Source organism: Mytilus edulis, chromosome 6, assembly GCF_963676685.1.
Source record: "Mytilus edulis chromosome 6, xbMytEdul2.2, whole genome shotgun sequence".
In the NCBI taxonomy this organism is placed as follows: domain Eukaryota; kingdom Metazoa; phylum Mollusca; class Bivalvia; order Mytilida; family Mytilidae; genus Mytilus; species Mytilus edulis.
In genome coordinates, this window is record NC_092349.1 from 37,427,632 (window position 1) to 37,449,047 (window position 21,416).

The window sequence follows — 21,416 nt, forward strand, 5'->3', positions numbered from 1 at the left end:
GATAAGAAAGACGATGATATCAACAAATCATATCCTATTCATCGCGATTTCTGCTTATAATATGTACTTCCTTTTTGGTATTGCCAAACATTTACCTGTGTAGTAAACTTAAGTTAACTGGTATGGGTTTCTTCTTATATTTCAATTGATTTTACTTTCGGTATTTTAAGGCTCTAAATTAAATTTAATCAAAACAAAATTGATTTGGGTATAAAAGATGACATGTAATTGTAAACACACAATCACGATACACAGAACTCAAACAATTTGAACATATTTGTATACCCACTAATCCGTATATTTCCTTTTTGAAACTTAAAATATGTTGACGATATAAAGAAAAAATTTCCTTATACATTAGTGGGGTAGACAAAATCAGAGTAAAATGTACATTGAAGCTTAAATTTAATCTAGTTACATTTTCTATGATTTAATCTTATGCTGTGCCTGCATGAACATTTAGGATATTTTTCCAATTAGTTTTCTGTAACTAGTCTCTGAAAAAAGTATTACCATGCTTCATGATTATTAAAAACAAATCATACGAAGTATGTAGGTAAAAAGCCACTATCGATGTTTTCGTTTCAGTCTAAGTGAAATTTGCACTTTACAAAACAATCGCTATGTGGTTCAGATTTAATCCATTGTTTAAAGGCCGTACGGTGACAGAAAGTCACCTTTAATGGTTGATAGCTGTCTCATTGGTAATCATTATACATCTCCTTGTTTTAAAGGTAAATTATTCGGGTTCCCATGAAAATTTGCTACTCGGGTTATCGGTTACTTGTTTTAAGATCTTCAATACAGGCTAGGGTATACCTACTCTATAAAGTAATTATTCATAAAGTATAGGGATGTTATAAAAATGTAATGTTTTCAATGATGCAATACAATCATGATAATCAAACTATTAAGGAAATATTCCGTTTCCAAACGGTTCTTGATTATAGAAAATTCTTTTTTCTTAAAAATGTTAATTAGTTAAAATGCAATACCATGGCGTTGTCAGTTTATTTTCAATGTAGAAGTTTTACTGTCCCTCTGGTATCTTTCGTCCCTTTCTAAATGAACATGAGTCATCCCTTATGACAGTCGATGTAAACATGCATATATCCATAGCAATTATATATCTATATACACATGTGTATGCTCTCAACTCGTTTTCCAAATTATTAGATGTCTGCAATAAGTCAAACAAAGATGTATGAGTCGTGGGAAGAATAAAATAAGAATGGAATTAACTTATTTTTCTAGTTTCCTAGGTACAAGTTAATCTGAAGACGTGACTATCATAATTTCTTAAAATCTTTTATCGACATTTTCCTTAAATCATTCATTAAGGCAAATAACTGGATTTACTGTTAAGGTTTTGGCTATTGCTAACAAACAATATAAGTTTCATTATCAAGTCACTTAAATCTCTTTTCGTATTGCTACTTCATTTTTCAGTTCTACTAAATTGAATGCCACAGTAAATTTCATATAAACAATATCATTCATGTCATCATGGCGACAGGAAAAATAGCGTACAATTCCAAACAACATCCGATGATTCTCATTGAATCTAAATTTAACAGAATTGCAAATATTTCCGTAAGATTCAGCATCACAAAAAAATACTATAATAGCAGAGAAAAGGTAGGATTTTTTGAATTTTGTATATGAAACAAAAAGAAAATTATTCAAATCGTAAACATGTTAAAAAAATAACCAATTGATTATAGGTAAAAAGGAAATTTTAAATCAATCAAATTTTCATCCATTTATATATATTTTCTTTATAATAAATACATATCAAATTATTTAGATCGTATACTTATCATCTTAAAGGGTTATTTCCTGTTCGAGTTGTTTATACTCATGTGACCATCATGCTTCATGTTGTCTCAAAACCAAAATATGTCAAAGTTGTTTTCCAATAATTGTTTACTTAAAGTTTCAATGATTTTTTTTAACCATCTGAGTTTGCGTTCTTTCAATTCAAGTCTATTTAATCTCCAAAATTTATGGTTAACTTAAGACCCCCTATCTCCCTTTTGAGGTCTATTCACATGTGATGCACGATTAACCACTTTATGAATTAATTCCAACACTAATAGCTAAATTTTGTGCTACAGTGGTGCCATTGTCATGTAAATAGAGGTTATAAGAAAACTAATGACAATACAAGCAATTGTTGAAACAGGATATCCAAAATCTTAATTGGAATACTGGAAATGCCCAGGTTTTCCTATATCAGACAGTACATGTAAACTATGTAATTAGAATATGAATATTGACACCCTGATGTATTTATTCTATCTTACCCCTGCCTGTAACAAATCATTAACAACATAGTGATTGCAAAACAAAAGATTCTCACAGTTTATGCAAAATGGGAGAATGTTAATGCCCGCGTCACACTGTCCCGATTTTTATATACGATGGACACCCGAATGCGAAATTTGTAAGTTCGTACGAAGTTGGTCCCGATCTCGTTTAAATACCAAAAAAGTGACCGAAGCAAGTACGACGAATAACGGAGTCTATACGATGGTGCCGAAATTATTTTCGATAGCAAAAGATGGACATACGAAGTTACCCGAAGACGGGTATGTAAGCTTCATATCTCAGCCGAAGCCTACAAGATGGATCACGAAGGCTTCACGATGGATTACGAAGGCTACACGATGGATGACGATGATGGTGCGATGGCCATACCATGTCTTAAAGACGTCGTGTACAGCTTACGATGCATTTAAATTATATGCCGAAGGACCTTATGGACACTCTAAAACCAATATGGTTCAAAATATTTTGACCACATTTGGTATATTGTTACTCCTTGTAATGATCTGCCATTTTTTAAGTTCCAAGCCAAAGGTCAAGGTCACGCAGATGTGCTTGTTTTTTTATCTCCTTGAAATAGCATAAGACACAGTCTAAAGACAATATTAAAGGTATTTCCAGTTACTGAATGTTTTGGTTGATTTCTAAAAAAGATAGTTTATGTATCAAATATGCATATTCAATTTACCATTTTCTGCATGTGTCATATCCAAATATAGTGTCCATATTTGTCCCCAATATGTTACAAATTGTATATACGAGGGGATGCCACGCTCGGCATTGCCTTGTTTGAACAGTTAAATATGTGCACTTCTCTGAATAATCACCCATAATTATGCCTATGTATACTGATCTATCTAAAAGGTAAGGTAATGGGTTCGTTGGTCCCTTTTATTCAAAAAGAGCTCTTTCCAGGAGAATATCATAATAATATAGACAGAAGGAAGGATGTGGGGAAAGCAACAAATGCGACAAAATATGACATATAGAAAACAAAAAGGTTAATGGAGCAAACATTTGTATGACAACAGCTCAGACGATACATAAAAAATCAGAATAATGAAGAAAAAGTTGGTTTCCCTATATACGTGTACCTGCAGTGTTGGTGTACGAGGCGCGTTTATGATTTTCATTATGTTACTTGATATGAAAAATTGACAAAAAATAATATTTTACTTGTAAAAGTAAATCCTGATCCTGTAAGACCTGCTCTTCTTGTTACATTTGAATTAATAGTAACAACGCTGTCGCCTTTCTTGTTCTCATAGAATCATAATTATGATATGAGCTCCATGTTTTGTGAACGTCTTTCTTAACTGTCGTATTAGACTGACCAGTGCATATCGCGCATGGCACTTTAAATGTATTTTAGCGCGAAAATTAACTTACATTTAGTTGGATTTATTGCCGTCGTAGTTCCATCTTGTCGCCTTCGTTCTTTTTTTCGATGGCAACACGACGGGTTTACGAGGTCTTCACGAAGTCGTGTTGCCATCGTAAGACTTTGGGTAGCTTCGTGATTCATTCTTGTACACATCGTAATGTCAAAACTGTCCGATGGAAACGATGGGAACACAATATTTACAAATGCAATACGATGTTCAAAGATGCATTTCCGGTGGCATTACGATGGTGAGGATGGTGATACGAACTCAATACGAACCCTCATCATCGGACGCACCTTCGGGGATTTTTTTAACATGTTAACAAATTTAGAACCCTTCCCGAAGTTGTCCCCGAAGGCTAGAAAAAGTGGCCGATGGTTTTACAATGGTCAAAGATGGCACTACGAATAGCCCGATCTGGGTACGGTCAGTACCGATTTTGAAATTTTCCGTAATCGTGTTGCCATCGGCGTACAAATCGGGACAGTGTGACGCGGGCATAAAAAATAGACTGAACATTTCCTTTCTACCAATAATTATTATGGATTTTATGTTTGAATGACTCATGTAGTTAAAAGAGTTTCATTTACATTTTATAATCGGGTTACATCTACATCTATCAATTAAAACTAAACAAGAGACTAATTTAACATATTGAAATCATAGAATGACTCAATAAATGTAGTTTTTGTGTCAGAACGAAAAAAATGTACCAGCATTTACATGATTTTCACATGTATTTCAAGGTTGGTTTTAGTCATATGAATTATACATGGTGCATCCGTTGTGTTGTTCTCTAAAGCAAATTTGATGACTTATGTTTTCTTACCGAAATCAAAGTTCAATCCTGTTTCCTGCTATTGTCACAACAACAGACCCTATCATCTTTACTAGCAATGTTCAGTTGGGTTGTTTATCAGTGGAGCTTGAATATAACATAAGCCGTTGCTGTTTTTTTGTCATACTAAATGCATTGTTGTGTTCTGTTTTGGAGTTAGATATTTAATAGAATATTCTCGTCTGGAGGCCTACATTGCTTGTAAATATGAAAACATCAACTTTGAAATCTTTTTTTATGAAGTAGTATTGCAATTGTATGTATTACACATACGTTTTAAAACTTTATATCATGCTACTATGTTTCAGAAATATCTAAGATGAACATTGTTGGAATTATGATTGTTATCCATTGTGTCCGAGGTGAGCTTCTAACTAATTGAACGGAATAAGATTGAAGTTTAACATTATCAAGTATCAAATATTATAAAATATAGTTAAAGTTTTGTTTTATTTTTATTAGAATCAAGTTCTCGTTAAATCATACTATTGCATTCATTGTTAAGTTACAGTAAATGGGGTATACATCATTCAAAGTTGTGTTCTTTGTTAACAAATCCAATGAAACTTCGAAATAACCATAACGTCCTGTTGCAGGCCTTAAAGCGTTGATTTTTTTACGTTTTTCGCTACCAACAAGGTATAACCTAATAATAAGACAAAAAAAAGGTCGGGGACCATATGATTATTTTATACCATTAAAACAGATATTTTTGTGTCAACAACATGTAGTTTTTGAAGAAAATCTATGGAGACGAATTTGAGATTTTGGGATTTTTAGAAAAAAAAATTATATGTTTTTTCGCCGATTATACACGTATTCACCCCATATAAAAACAAATCAATATGCAACATTTCAGATAATAAAAGAGATAAATGCATTATTTTTGAATTTTGTTTGTAGTTCACCCAGCCAAAATTGTAAGCAAAATTTTAGCAAAATCTGCGACATAGCCCATTTATTGTTCCTTGACCTTAACGTAAATGCGAGGCAAATCAAATTAAGTTTCATAATTTGTGTCTCTAAATAATATATAATTTTGTTAGTATATTGATATATTGATTTTAGTCGATTTACTTGTAATAAAAGAAACGACAAGCACAAGTAAGACCATTATATATCGCGGTTTCCCTACTCATACAACTTAATTTAATTGATTGTTATCTTATTTTTGAATGTATGACATAAAATTGGAACATCAGTCAAATACTGATGCCGCCTAGTAAAGATGCCGCCTAGTAAAGAAAATCCCTTTATTCTTCAAAACTATATCACTGTTAGTTAATATAATATTTAAGACATAAATTTGGGACTTCTTTACTTCATGTAACATGTGTAAGGTGAACTTTCACTGATAGAAAAAAAGTTCCTATCAAAGGACAGTTTTTAAACTGATTTACGAAATTGCACGATGCCAGTTAAAATAGTACAAAAATTATAATTAAGCAAAAAACAAAAATATTTATTCGAAAAATCCGGAAAAGGAAAAAACGAATTTTTTTTTAATATAGAATGACAACATAAAACGTCAAAAGAAAACCACATTGTGTATCATGAGAGTCGCCAATGCAAGGTAGTAAGTATCAAGTTTCTAAATGGTTAAAGGTAATGGGCTACCTGTACATTTAGGAAAATACAATTTGAACAAATTGTTTTCCTCGGTTTTAGTTTGCAACCCGGATCTGTTTTCTCTCAAACGACTGACGACTTTTGAACAGTGGTATGCTACATTTTACTACTGATGTCTTTATTTACTACTTACTATGTAGCAATGACTGTTGTTGTTAAACATCGTGAGTTGACTAATGTTTCGAAATCGTCTTGCAATTCTAGGTACGCTCTCTTTGAAAACAATGATAGCACAGCATGGAGAATCTTGTATCTTTATATGTCCGTACAAGTCAACAACCAAATCAGTACTTTGGTTTGGTCCAAGAAATCTTGTCAGTTATACGAAGAATTGGCAAATCAATACAGACATAGAAAGACAACATAGAATTAGAATCGTTGGAAATACTTCCATAGGCGAATTTAACTTGGCAATCAATAACCTTAGTAGAATAGATTATGGATTGTATAGATGTGCCTCTATTGTAAATGGACGGTCAGTGACAAGTGATTTTATGCTAAAAATATTACGTAAGATTAATATTATTAACATTTTTAGTGCTAGTCATTTAATTGGTTATCAAAGATACCAGGATTATAATTTAGGACGCCAGACACGCGTCTCGTCCCCATAAGACTCATCAGTGACGCTAATTTCAAAATATGTATAAAGCCAAACAAGTACACATTGAAGGGCATTAAGGATTAAGGATATGGCATTAATGATTCTTTGAATGACTTTTTACCTTTTTTATCTCTATTATTGTAATGTATAAATATGGTCTTTTATATAATACAAATGAGGAATCATTTCGTTAAAAACTTTAGAGGAATGCAAGATATGTATTGTAAATTCGATCTATGCCATATTATATTCATATCATGTTCTGTGTTTTGAGAATCGTTACTTCCACCGAATATCATGGACATTGCCATAATCAGTAGTGTAAACCTTATAATTTATCATACGCACACATACGTGCACATTTAAAAATTCAATGATATTAACTTTTATATTCAAATTTACACGCAGTTTACAATGGAAGCAGTGAGTTGTGTTTCTTTTTTAATGAAATGGAATAGAAAGTGAAAACGATTGTTTGACTTTATACTAAAATATAATAACACTAAAAGTAACGTTGAATCATAGATCTCAAATGATATTTTCATCATAATCATTATTATTATAATTTGATATATCGTATTAATTGGGTTCGGCTAAGTGGTTGATGTTGTCACTAGTTTTCAGAATATCTTAAATAACGACGTCCTCACTAAGCGTTTTGTTTCAATTAGAAATATCAAAATCTAATATAGTAAAACTATTTTTCAAAGCCAACTTCTATTATGTGATTAATGACCTTCGAATAACATTCAAACAACCAATATATCCATTATTTATATTTAAAGAAAAACCAACTATCTCTAATGACCAGAGTCGATTACAATTGTCATCAGAAGTCGGGAAAATAACGATTGTCTCACTTCAAGGTTTTGCCTTTCCTTCTCCAACTTCTTCATGGATGTCATCATCAGGTGGACAACTTGGTACATGGGCTATTGCTTATACCAGTGGAGAATTTAGGGCAACGTCTACAATTTTACCAACAAGAAGGAGTCACATAAATGAGTATAAAGCTCTTATTCGAAATACTGTGGGAAGTTTTCAAATTTTGATCAATCTTCATGTGTATGGTAATATTTAGTTCATTGTAGTTGTTAAAATTGTTTTTTTTTTATAATTTCAACAATTATTCGCAATGTTAAATGACTCGTATGTGAGCTTCGCTATTGTATTCGTATTCTGTATTAACACTCTTTAAAAACTCGGTTTCAAAACAAACAATTAATTCAGAATAATTGATATATTTTTTTTTTTATTTTTTTTTTATTAATATTTGAAGGAATTCACAGTGCTCTTTTCAGAAATCCTCTTTTATTTCGAGAATACTAATTGTTGACATAATTTGTCATAACTTTTACATTCATTTACTTTTTTTTTGGAACAATTCATTTCAGAACCTAAAGTGACTATTGAACCAAGACTGTCTTGTAATACTTCGGATGACATCAGTCTTACGTGTTACATCAATACTAACGACTCTCACTTGTGGGAAAACACATGGAAGCATTATCAAAGCAATGTACTTATTCGTAACTATGAAGGGAATAACTCCTCGATAGTTTCAGTATGGAAAATCAGATATTGTGATTACCAGGATGCTGGGGAGTATGTTTGTTCTTGGACATATAATCAGACGGAAGTTACAGCGACATCAGTTGTGGTTGTTTATGGTAACTATGCGCATTCAGTTTTTATAAAGAAAAGTTGTGGTCCTAAACGTACCCTTGCAAATGTTTTAATTGCCATACACATAAACAAATAGCGCATACTTTATGAAAGATTGAGATAAATAAAATCAAGAATTCCATTCAAATAAAGTTTTGAAACATTTCCACAGGAATTAAAAGGGTGAAAATATACATGGTTCTTATATCTGTAGAAAATACAAAAAATAATCTAAACAGTATTTCTGTTTTTGAGGATGTTCAATTGATAAAATATGAAATTAATAAGATACATATGAATGAAAAAGGTCATATTGTTGCTTTTTAAGATACGCCCAAATATCATAGAAAAAAGATAACAAGATCGATGTCGTATTTTCTTCTCCGTGATGATTTAAAATATTTTATGTTCATATACAAATTATGTTTACAATCTGCAAGCATTATTTTACCTTTACATTTGTACATAATAAATTATAACATGAAAAAAATGATGACACCTGTGTTCACCATGTGCAAGTTTAACGTGAATCATTTTATAAAAATCATTTCCTTATCAATTTGATAAACTTTTATAAATTCCATAGAAACAGCAGTAAGGTTTCTCATTAACAATAAATAAAAGTATAGTACAACGTCAGATGTTTGAACAACTATTAGAAAGATAGGAATCGAATGCAGTAAACCTATACTACTAAAATATACGAATAAGAGAACATTCTAGTATTAATAGATTAGACGGAAATCAGAGACACAAAAAAGCAAACAACATGTTTTCTACAACAAACAGTGTGTATAGATCAAGCCAAGCTATTGTTATCCAAGTCTCAAATAACTGCGAGTAAAACACCAAAACACCATCCGAGACTTGTCATATCACTAAATTAGTACACATTACTTAAATTCTGATTTCTGTTAGTTACATCATGTTTTCCCATTTTAGGTACACCCATTATATCAAAACAGGACAATGTAAGACACGACGAAACGAGGATATTATCCGTTGAATTTTTCACTAGTTCCCTACCAATTGATGTGGATTGGTATATCAATGGTAAACATATGGAAGACAGTTATTCATCATCTTTAAAAATTGCAAACGTGACATTGATAAGTTATGGGAAAACATTTCCCACTGTTGGCTACCGAAATGATTTCGTGTTGCCCAATTCATATGAAAGACAAAGGGATATTAGCTATAGAATTAAGAACCAATACGATAGTGTTGAGGGTGCTTTCGTTGATGGCAATTGGAATGTACGAATGAACGAAAAAGATTCAACAGGCTTCAAATTTACAAAAGCAACAGTATCAGCAGTCTCATTGGGCAGACAATCCAAAGGTAAACTTATATGTTGCAATATCGAAAGTTTAAGTTAATTTTCTTTATAAATACAGGCAGTATTAGTATACCAATGATCAGAAATTACTAGTCGATTGATAGAAAATAGTCCGGGTAACGAACTAAAACCTTGGAAAACAAAGGTAAAACAGAAACACTGATGGGCAACAAAACCAAACGCCAACATACATAGAAACTAATTTTTTAATACCAACTACCATATTCCTGACTTAGTACAGACAATTGTAAGTATAAAAGGTTGGTTGAACCTGGTTATATGCCTACTAGTAGCTTAACCTCCTGCTTATATGGGGATGTTAATAAATTATCAATAAAATAACAAAACTACGTGACAGAAAAACTAAAAAAACATAGGAGAAAACTCATCACAGACAAACGCACAAATTACTAATATAGTAGTCGTAATATTATATTAGCGAACATTTTTAACTAAAAAAAGACAGCACTGGACACCACAAACAGTGACGAATTTAGAAATGAATATATATGATTTTGAAATTCATACAATAACATTCACCAAAACTTCAGTAAAAACTGGTTATACTCAAATAGTCTATTTCAAATAAATAATTATTTGGACTATCACAATTCTTTATCCATGGAAAATTGAAATTGATTCGACTATACTGACAGAATATGACAAATGGAAAAAGTACCGAAAACAACAAACGATGAGTCATAACCCTCTATCTATCTGAAACCACAATAGAAACACAAAAAAAAAATACATACATGTTGGTTGTATAAAATACAGAGGCACGTCGTAAGGCATTGCAAATTTACACTTGGTAAAACTGTAAAGTTGGTATAAGACACATTCGGTACTTAGCAGACAAACGACAAAGATATTGAACCACAGTCTTTCCTTCGCATAACTATTTTGGAACAGAGCAATTGAAAAATTAGTTGCACCATTTTCACCAAAAAAAAACCAATTTTATCAAATGTATTCACATGAAACATAACCATATCTATAACATGTTATATATTTCAGAATTGATGGCGACTTCAAATGATAAATTTCTCAGGATTTTTGTATTGACTGAAGATAGTTGTAACTGATCCAATCATTTGCTTTGTTTATGGCATTACACAATCATTCTCTCTAACCTTTCTTTAAATGCATTGGAAATGAATAAGACGCGTGCACACATAACTAAAAGTGCAATTTAAGACAATCGCTTCTCGTGATTTGCTCTTCACTTCATAGTATATATCCCGAGCTTAGTTATTTTTTTTTAAATCTGGTATGCCTTTCAAATAACAATTCCGGACATGCATACTTCAAAAGGTACAGGTTATGTGATTCTCATTTTGGTATGCAATACTCTGTTATTACAACCGGTACCCGAATATTTTTACACAAACCCAGTATATAGTCTAATTCATTAGGACACATTCGTGAATATGAAACTTAACTGTATCATATACACAATACATAATTACGACTATTTTTGTTAATGTATATGAGGTTAAGAACGCATGTTATTGCAGATGAAGAAAAAAAACACAGTTCAGAGAAGAAACACTTGGAATGAGAAATTCTTGTGTAAAAGACAAAAAGTCAAATGTTTAATACTGTTCCAAGATGAGAGAGGCTCAGATTGTATGTTCTCTAGCATATCTTTTGGATTAATAAATATCAACATCTGATTAACGTCGCCCTTACATAGCTAAAGTATGTAACTTCTGAGAAAAGGACAAGACTTAATTAAAAATTGTTAATATCAATCAAAAAATCTTTTGTCAAGAAATTAGAATATATGATTTTTAAAATTGATTTGGCCAAAATACTACACTTCCATCCATCTCTATGAAGTATAGATATTTTGGATTTGCCAAAATCGACCAAACAACCTTCGGTTACAAAATTAAGAGTTATCAATATAAGAGGCTGGTAGAGTAAATCGTTGAGAATTATCAAAAGAAATTTGTTGTTCATGTGCACACAATGGCATCAATAATTGACAAATATTCTAAAACGTTTACTCCACACAGGTTTTCCACTGAAATTCGGGCTTATCGGTATCATAGCAGTCATAGTTTTAATCATGTTCGCGATAGCAGTGATATGGTTTTTCCACCAAAGGTCCATATTGAAAGGTTAGTAAGACTAGAATCACATCACAAATATTATAGAAACATTATATCTAAATAACAATTATATTAAAACCTTTTTGGAAAAATACCTATTCCCCATTTATGAAAATTCAATTATAATACTATAGGCTTATAATAGAAACATGGATTTCATCTATACAAAATAAACCAGCACCACTCGATTCTAAACAGTTGAACAGCCAAATCAAGTTCATCATTTAGGTCATTACAAACCAAAAAGTTTAAAGAATTGTTAGAGAGGCGAGAGATACCAGATGGATACTCAAACTCATAAGGCAAAATCAAAATGACAACGTCATGGCTCATAAACGAAATAAACGAAAAAAAACCAAGAAAACAATCGGACAGAAAACACACTATAGCAAACTTAAAGGCTAAGCAACACGAACCGCACTGATTTTTGCAGTGAACTTTAGTGCTCAAGAAGGCTAAGCATGAGTTATCAACAATGGTATAATCAATTAAAAAAGCTTTTTTGATTTACCAATTGATTAGTTAGGTATTCATTTCACCTTTTTATATGTTTCCATTAATTTATTTCAGTTTTCACAGAACTTGAAAGACAGGAGATTCGTGGGTGAGAAATTGTTCTTGTGAAAAACATGTAATTTTCTTAAATTGAAACAAACAAAATCACTTGTTTTACACAATAACGAAATACATGTATGTTTATATTCTATGAATTATCTCCAATCGTCAAGCATTTTAATCATATATCTATTTACTCGTACATATCTTTCGTGTCTTTAAAAAACAAAATTATTTCTGATTTTATAAATATGTATTCAAGTGCGTATAAAACAAAGCTGCGGAATCGTAGCTCTTATATCTTTTTGTTATTTTTTTACTATTTGCGGTCCAGAGAGCTACGGTTTTTTTCTATTTCAAAACGTTCGGAATTATTTCCCAAAAATCTATTGTTTTTAATCCATGCAAAGCTTGTCAAAATATTTAGGTCTTTTAGTTAATTTTTTCTAGAATATGACGTGCATATTCATGTTTGAAAATTCATTTCCTTAACACGTTTATCTAATTATTTCCATTTGTATAAATTCTCCGCCTTTTTTGTTTGGCCATTTTGAAACTCGTCGTGACGTAACGAAAATATAGAACAGCTCTTATAGGTAAATCATGTTGGTTTGTTTACGTTGTCTTTAAAAAAAAATTCATGACGTTTTATTAAAGTTTAATATCAACGGCAATAATAATTATTTCAAGCTATTTAAACATTTAGTATGAATTAATGTTGTAAAGTCTTAAAAACACTCGATTCACGCTAAGAAATAAGCAAACAAACTAACATGTGATTTTCTTAAAAAGTTATCTGTTCTCGTTTTTCTTAGGCGTTCCTTGCCTCCAACTTAGGAGATCGAGGATATTTGAATTATCTTTTCTATTACTTTTTAGTTCGCTGCCTAGATACACTTATCATATGCAAAAACATCATATGAAGTGAATATAAACATTGTTGATTATATTTTTATGGTAAAATCTCCGATACTATAAAAATTAAAATCACAAAAATACTGAACTTCAAGGAAAATTTAAAACGGAAAGTCCATTATCAAATGACAAAATCAACAGCTCAAACACATCAAACCCATAGATAGCTAGCTAAACCTCTCACCTGTTTGGCAGTCGCACCAAATTCCATTATATTGACAATAATGTGTGAACAAATTAAACAGACACAATAGTTAAACATGTCAAAATTAGAGGTACAGCGGCAATGGATACACTATACAATATTAGTATATAACTGTATTGTACTCAGGTGAACTGAATCACTTAGATTCATGGTTCCAAATTAGCTTATGTTTTCAAAATTAGGCAAGTACGAATATGTTGAAAGCGATCGGTGACCTGTATTTGGTGTATAAATTATTGCAAAGGGGTACATATCTGATTGTCACAGTTCATCTGACCTTTTCCCCTTTTACATGGGCCACTGATAATATTTATAAAAAATAATATGATTTCTAAATGAAAAACACATTTGTTTAAATTATTTGGATTGAATGTCGCAGTTTGCCACAACATACACAACAATCAGTCCAAACGTGAACATGTAATGTGAACAATTCTGAAACAGCATTGTGCATGCCAATATTGAAAGTGACATAGTAATTGAGGTAAAAATGAAAAGGTATATGTTATTGTATCTAAATGTAATTTTATAGTAACAATCACATCTTAACACCCGTCACAAGTGTGTGTGTGTGTGTGAATCAGAAACCTATATAAATCTGCGTTTTGCTGTTGGTTTGTTACTAATATGTGTGATATTAAATCATTATGTGTGTTGTTGTGCTATCTTTTCAATGTTAAATTTCTTCGTTTTTCGATTAATGAAAATCTAGTTGTGATTTTCACTGTTTAGTATATAAAAAGGAAATATGTGGATTTTCCAGAACCAACGTACAATACCGTTTTGATCAACCAAGACGTGAATCGGAGGATACTGAGGAGATTGCAAATACTTCAATGACCGAAGTCAATGATCCAGATTCCAACGAGAGAAATTGATACAGTAGTAGAACAAATATTTGACAATCAAAATGGATTCACTTGTGTAACCCACACCCATCAAGACATGGATGAGTAAAATTTCATGTATATGTGAAGTGAAGTATAAACATGAGGAATTGTAACTCAATTTTATATATTTTAAAATACAGAAAGTATTCTGCATACATCTTTCTTCTTAAAACGAAAACTATTATTTCTCAAATGCATTTTACGACTTTAGAGACTAACCAACGCACGTTCTACAGTGTTTTTCTTTATTTTAACATTTTGATTAACCAACGTTATATTTCCATGACCTGTTTTGAAAGATGAGATATTAAAAAAAAAAATCTTTTAGAAGTGTTTGTTAACTCCTTCATTTAAGACCACCTTGTAGACAAAGTTCACTTCAGGCAAAAGATGGCATTTAATTTCAACAGCATTTTGTATATCACAAGATTAAAAAATGGGCAATTTTTCTAGTTTGAATTGTTTTACATTGTCTTATTGCTGTCTATGCAGTATGGGTTTTGCTAATTTTTAAAGGCCTTACGTTGACCTATAGTTGTTTATGTCTGTGTCATTTTGGTCTTTTGTGGATAGTTGTCACATAGGCAATCATACCACATCGTCTTTTTTATATAATGGGTTTCTTGAATTGATCTATGTTAAACGCTTTACAACTAAATGTTGGTAATACAGATCTCATTTTTAAAGATATCAGTATTTTAAATCAAATCAGCTCATTTTAGATATATTGTCAAACAACGGCGATTTCTTGTTCATTTGACTGACACAAAAATTACAGGAAACCATTGGTCGCAATCTAGGATCCAAACATTCTGTGACAAAGGTACAAGGATTATAATTTAATATGTCAGACGCTCGATTCGTCTACATAAGACTCATCAGTGACGCTCAGATAAAACTAGTTATAAAGTCAACAAGTATAAAATTGAAGAGCAATGAGGACCCAAAATTCCAAGAAGTTGTGCCAAAAGCTAACAATTATGTTATTTAATCTGTTAAAAGCCAGTCATAATTATAAAAAGATTGTCCAAAACTGATGTAACAAGCTTCAGTGGTAAATTTTGCTTTACTGTGCCAAAAAGGAGTTCTTTTGTACCAATAGTTATATCAATACTATTTCTATGCGCTATTACCTGATTTAAAAAATATAACTTAATGATGTATTCTTCTGACTTTTCAGTCTCGTTCAGTATCGTTGAAATCTCGTTCTGGAATTATTACCGAAACATTTGATACAAGTGGAAAATATCATTGAATTTTAAAAATATTATAATCAAACATAACTCTGTGAAAAAAAATGTGTATTTACAATAAATGGTGTTTGAGTAATCCAGTTTTCAAATTTCACGACAAATCAAGTCTGTATATTTAGCCAAAATTTTGAAAAAAGGGTGAGGGTTACAAAAAAAGATTTTACAAGAATCATGTACATCCCATATCATTTTGCTATTTTCAAATTTTTTAGATATAATTTTTTTCAATCATTTATAACAAAAAAATTGAAAAAATATCCATGTTGTTCTTAAAACTTAAAATAATCACAAAAATAAAAACAAAATTGACAGCATGGTAAATTTTACACAAAAAAAGCGTTAAAATATGAAAAAATTCTTAGATTAACACCAACCTATAGTTTTTAAAGCAAAATTTATTCAGATTGGTCCACTTCATCTTTATAGAAAGTATGAAAAAACTTTAATTGTGGAACTGTGATTTTTTTAACGGTAATAGCCCAAAAGTAGGTACAAATGGATGAAAAATGGGAAAATTATCAAAATTGGGCATTTTCAAAGGGCCGTAGCAAAAAAAGAAGTGCACCACCATTCGATTTTTTCTTCACCAATTATTTTGTTAGTGTCTTATATACAGGTTAAGAAAAAAGGTTAATTCTAGAAATATTTGGCTTCTCAGAGGTGTACATCCTTAAACCTTGTGAATTATCTCGACTGGCAGTTAATTTAAATTAAAAACTTTAAATTTTAAATGAATTGCACTTACATTCTCTTAATAACATAAAGACACAAATACTTTATCGACGAAAAAAAAGTAACAGTCTGTAAAACAAAACTCGAAACTAAGCAAAAGAACCTGCAAACAAAACAGGAGAAGATGTAATATGGAAGGGTAGAAAGATCGTGCATTACTGGGGCACCTGTGTTTTTAAGGCTTGTCAATTCAAATTTGGCAGTATGTCTTTTCGAGTCCACTTTAACCTTATTACGGCCTTAACTCTGAAGATGAAATGAAATCAACACGTTTTAAATTTCATGCGTCCGAACCGCTTTTCTAGATTTACCTTGATAAGGAACACGAAAGGCCGATAATCTGAAAGCCAAGGGGTGTATAAGAAGTAAATAGTTGAAGAGCCATAGTTTCATGCACTATGCTTATTTAAAGGGAAAGTGATCGAGATTGGAAATTTTGTAAGGTAATGAATTATTTGCATAGTTACGTCACGAGCATGTGTTAACAAGACTGATGAAATATGTTTAGAATATAGACTATATTGTGTACAATACTTCAGAATAGTACCATGAAGAAATGACGAAAATGAATAAATGCAGAAAATATGTATTTTTTTTTACATACAAACATGCAGAAGTAAGAGGAAAATATTTCAAAAACCTTAATACTAACATTTAATGAACACTGTCCCTTTCCTGGTTCTCAATATATATTATTAATCTTATATGTCTTTAACGGAAGCTTAATACCAAGATTTATAATGAAAGAGATGATTTTTCATTTCCTATCGTTAATTATCCATTGTTAGATGTTGACGTTTCCTTGTTACCGTATTATGATGTTTATATATCTCAACTTGTTCAACTCAATCGTGTTCGTAACAACGTCTTCGATTTTAACAAAATAAATCTCTGTATTACTAAAAAAGTTATCACATTAGGGTTTTTGACATCACAAACTAGTCAACACAATTTTATGATTTTATCATTGATACAGTACAAGGACATCATTTGTAAATATAAATCAACATGTAGACATCCTATAAATTCAGGTATTTCCTATCCAAGCGTTAATGGTAATATTCTTTACAAATCACACAAACGTCGGTATTCGCATCAAAAGCTAACCAAATAATAAAAACAGACTTATTCGGAAGGAATGTAGTTACGATACTGTTGTCAAGTCAGTAAGGATGGCATATTTTGTTATTAATATTGATTCACTCATAGGGTCTTTACATCGGGAATAAATGCGTTTTTTTCGTAAACTAATTGTGCCATACAACGGGGTGTGTTATTCTCTTATATTTTATGATGTGATGATATGGTACTAAACCCCTAACGACATGAATTGTTCTACTTTTCCATATGATGAGAACATCGAATACTTTAATAGGGGCCTAGAGCTGGAATATCAGTAACTGCTAATAGTCCTTTGTTAATTTATGTATCATTGTCATTTTGCCTTGATTTTTTTCTGAAATCACACTCTCATTTCTTACACTGAGTTTTACTGTTCGTTTTGCAGTGTGTTTCTTTATTCTACATTGACTAGAGATATAGAGAATGCGATGTCGCTAAACATGTTAAACCAGCCACATTTTTGCGCCTGTCGCTAATCAGGAGCCTCTGGCATTTAAAAGTCTTGTATCTTTATTAAACTTATTTCATGTATACGTTTTGGAGTTTTGTATGACGTTCATTTTCCATGTACTAGTACACATTTGTATTTTGTGGCAAGCTGAGGCCAACACCGGTGCTGGAATTGCTCACTGTGTTGAAAACCCATTGTTACCCTGCGGGTTGTTGTCTCTCTTGTTGTTCCTTTTAAAATTGTTATACGATGATGACTGATGCACCCATATTTTGACTATTTTATTAATTGTGACTGTTTATTTAACGCATCATGTAAATGTAGCGGAATTTGACGAGACTGTTATTAAAGTGAGAGGGTTAGCGCTATAGAACCAGGTTTAATCCACCATTTTCTACATTTGAAAATGCCTGTACCAAGTCAGGAATATGACAGTTCTTGTCCATTCGTTTTTGATGCGTTTCGTTTTTTGATTTTGCCATGTGATTATGGACTTTCCAAACTGATTTTCCTCTGCGTTCAGTATTTTTGTGATTTTACTTTTTTCTGACATATTCCCCATTTCTATTTTCAAATTTATCTCGACCAGTTGTATAGATATTGTTGCCGGAAGAGATGTGTGTGTTGATTTTTGTGTGATATGTCCAAAACTTTTGTTAGCTCTTACCATCACTAGCCTGATTAGGTAAAAAGTAAATGAGTAATTCAAAAATTCCCCCTAGATCCTCAAAATATTAAATGTTAATCCCCTAACTGGTTAAAGAGAAAATAAAACAATGTAAGAAAATGCAGTTATAACATGTTTAATGAAATACATATTTAGAAATAAAATACAAATACATGCTCCAAACTGTAATCTAATCCAATGCTGGTATAAATGAAGTCTTTTGTAGTTGAAATGATAATCTTACATCATTGAAAAAGACCATGTATGTAGTGTCTCAGCATAGGATTCAAATCATAATTATTGTTTTAACAAATACCTTAACCATACAAAATCGAGCATAATATTTTTATGACGGTTGTTTTGAAAGCTGTTGAAGTGTTTTTTTTTTTCGATCGGATTGAAAATAATCAATTTCTTTTCAAAATCGTCCAACGTAAAATTGCACTTTGTTATTCTGCTACAATATAATTAAAACACTAACTTAACAGTTTTTGAGATCGTCTTAAACATATGAAGGATTTTTCTTCTTTGGTGCAATGTTCAGATTAACTATTTTCGTTCAAATAGGGAATCAAAGTAATCTAATGCATAAAACTTCCTTTATATTTTCCAAAAAGAAAAAAAAAGAGATATAGTATACAAAATGAACATATCGAAATCATAAGTCAATCCAACCAACATGTTTCATAGAAATCTAGAGACTTATGGGCAATACGTACGCATCCATAGGCTTCCAAAAGTTGGGTTAATCGCAGGTGCTACGGAAAGGTTAGTACATCATGATCCATCATTGGTAACCGTTATGGTTAGTACAAGTTCTATAATTCAATCTGTGATATCATGATCGAGGAAAAGGAAACGGGCGTTTAAAGTTGTGATGTGTTTTTAAAGTTATATATCGGAAACGTTGAAGGGAGGAACATAATTAGACATATCATGAGTAATGCTATGGATATTTTCAAAGAACAAAATTGGACATGTTTTGGCGATTTGTGATATGAAACACATGCGAAACATACACATTTTGTCGGTGTGGACACGTTTGATGTTATGAAAACTTTTATTACAGGTTTTCAGGTAATTACACCCGATCTGAGATTTTATTTTATTTATACATATTTAAGAAAATATAAAGACAGTAAAAAATTTATCATACAACACATACAAAAAAAAAATATCAAAATATATACATACATATAAATTCATCATAGATACCAGGATTCAATTTTGTATTTACGCCAGAGGCGCGTTTCGTCTACAAAAGACTCATCAGTGACGCCCGAATCCAAAACAAAATACAGTGTATTATGTATGACACTGCTCCTGTATTAGTAAAGGCAAATCTAAACCATTATAGACTATTAAAACATTAATACAGGGCAAATATAAATAAAAAGGGATGTTATGAACAAACAGGCCCATTATGAAAAATACAAGGTTATGAATAACTAGGACTATTACGGATTTTTAGTTCTCATCAATACAAATACATTTCTGAAGAAATACTTCGAAAAATTGAAAGTGTACCCAAGAATCATAACTTATTTGACCCATTCTCAAGGCAATAATTGAGTAAAATATTCCATAATGCGTATCAATGGTTTTTTTTTATTTTGTGTTTTGAAATCTATAATTATTTTTATATTTTGTAAGCCTTAATTTGCTCTGAATGGAACAACAATAAAACTAGTTACATTAACATATTATTCCATCACATAACTTTAAAAGATTATTTTTAATACTGCATTTAGCATACAATTATAAATACAATTGGGCAACCAATCAAATACATTGGCTGCGAATAATTACAGATTGACGGATTGGTTAATAAAAGCTGTTATTTGTTCTAGTTAAGTAAGAATGGCATAGACGGTGCTTTGTACCATTACAGCATACTCAATCATTTCAACAGGCCTTTGCAAAGTAACAGGAACATTATAAAAAAAAACTATGATTAAACAACTTAAAGCTAATGAACACATGACATATATGAGAAAACAATAATGTTTTATTTTCATGAATGTAGTTTCAACCGTTTTCATATAGATCAATTGCAATTCCCGCCATATAATGAACAACTGAAATACTAATATAATACCCCTTCTTAGAATAAACTCATCAAAATTGACCTGCACGCTTATAACTGGCAGCACCAGACGTGAATTTCATCACATAACTTTAAAAGATTATTTTTAATACTGCATTTAGCATACAATTATATATACAATTGGGCAACCAATCAAATACATTGGCTTCGAATAATTACAGATTGACGGATTGGTTAATAAAAACTGTTATTTGTTCTAGTTAAGTAATAATGGCATAGACGGTGCTTTGTACCATTACAGCATACTCAATCATTTCAGCAGGCCTTTGCAAAGTAACAGGAACATTATGAAAAAACTATGATTAAACAACTTAAAACTAATGAACACATGACATATATGAGAAAACATTAATGTTTTATTTTCATAAATGTAATTTTAAACGTTTTCATATAGATCAATTGCAATTCCCGCCATATAATGAACAACTGAAATACTAATATAATACCCCTACTTAAAATAAACTCATCAAAATTGACCTGCACGCTTATAACTGGCAGCACCAGACGTGCATTTCGTCTTCATAATAATATACAGTGTTGTTCAAACCAAAACAAGTTGAAGGCCATTGCAAATGATATATGAGGTTTAAAAGTATTTAAAATCGGTTGTTTCG

The 21,416-nt window shown here is 31.2% G+C and overlaps 1 protein-coding gene across 1 annotated transcript; it reads left to right on the forward strand.

Annotated features, from left to right (window-relative positions):
* The first annotated feature begins 1,605 nt into the window (after window positions 1-1,605).
* LOC139529062 (uncharacterized) lies at window positions 1,606-14,794 on the forward strand. The gene is made up of 8 exons (XM_071325304.1): window positions 1,606-1,638; window positions 4,860-4,913; window positions 6,385-6,690; window positions 7,570-7,854; window positions 8,179-8,454; window positions 9,392-11,914; window positions 12,476-12,509; window positions 14,344-14,794. The coding sequence occupies exons 2-6, from the start codon at window positions 4,871-4,873 to the stop codon at window positions 9,826-9,828; spliced, it is 1,347 nt and encodes a 448-aa protein (XP_071181405.1). The 5' UTR covers window positions 1,606-1,638; window positions 4,860-4,870; the 3' UTR covers window positions 9,829-11,914; window positions 12,476-12,509; window positions 14,344-14,794.
* The last annotated feature ends 6,622 nt before the right edge of the window (window positions 14,795-21,416 follow it).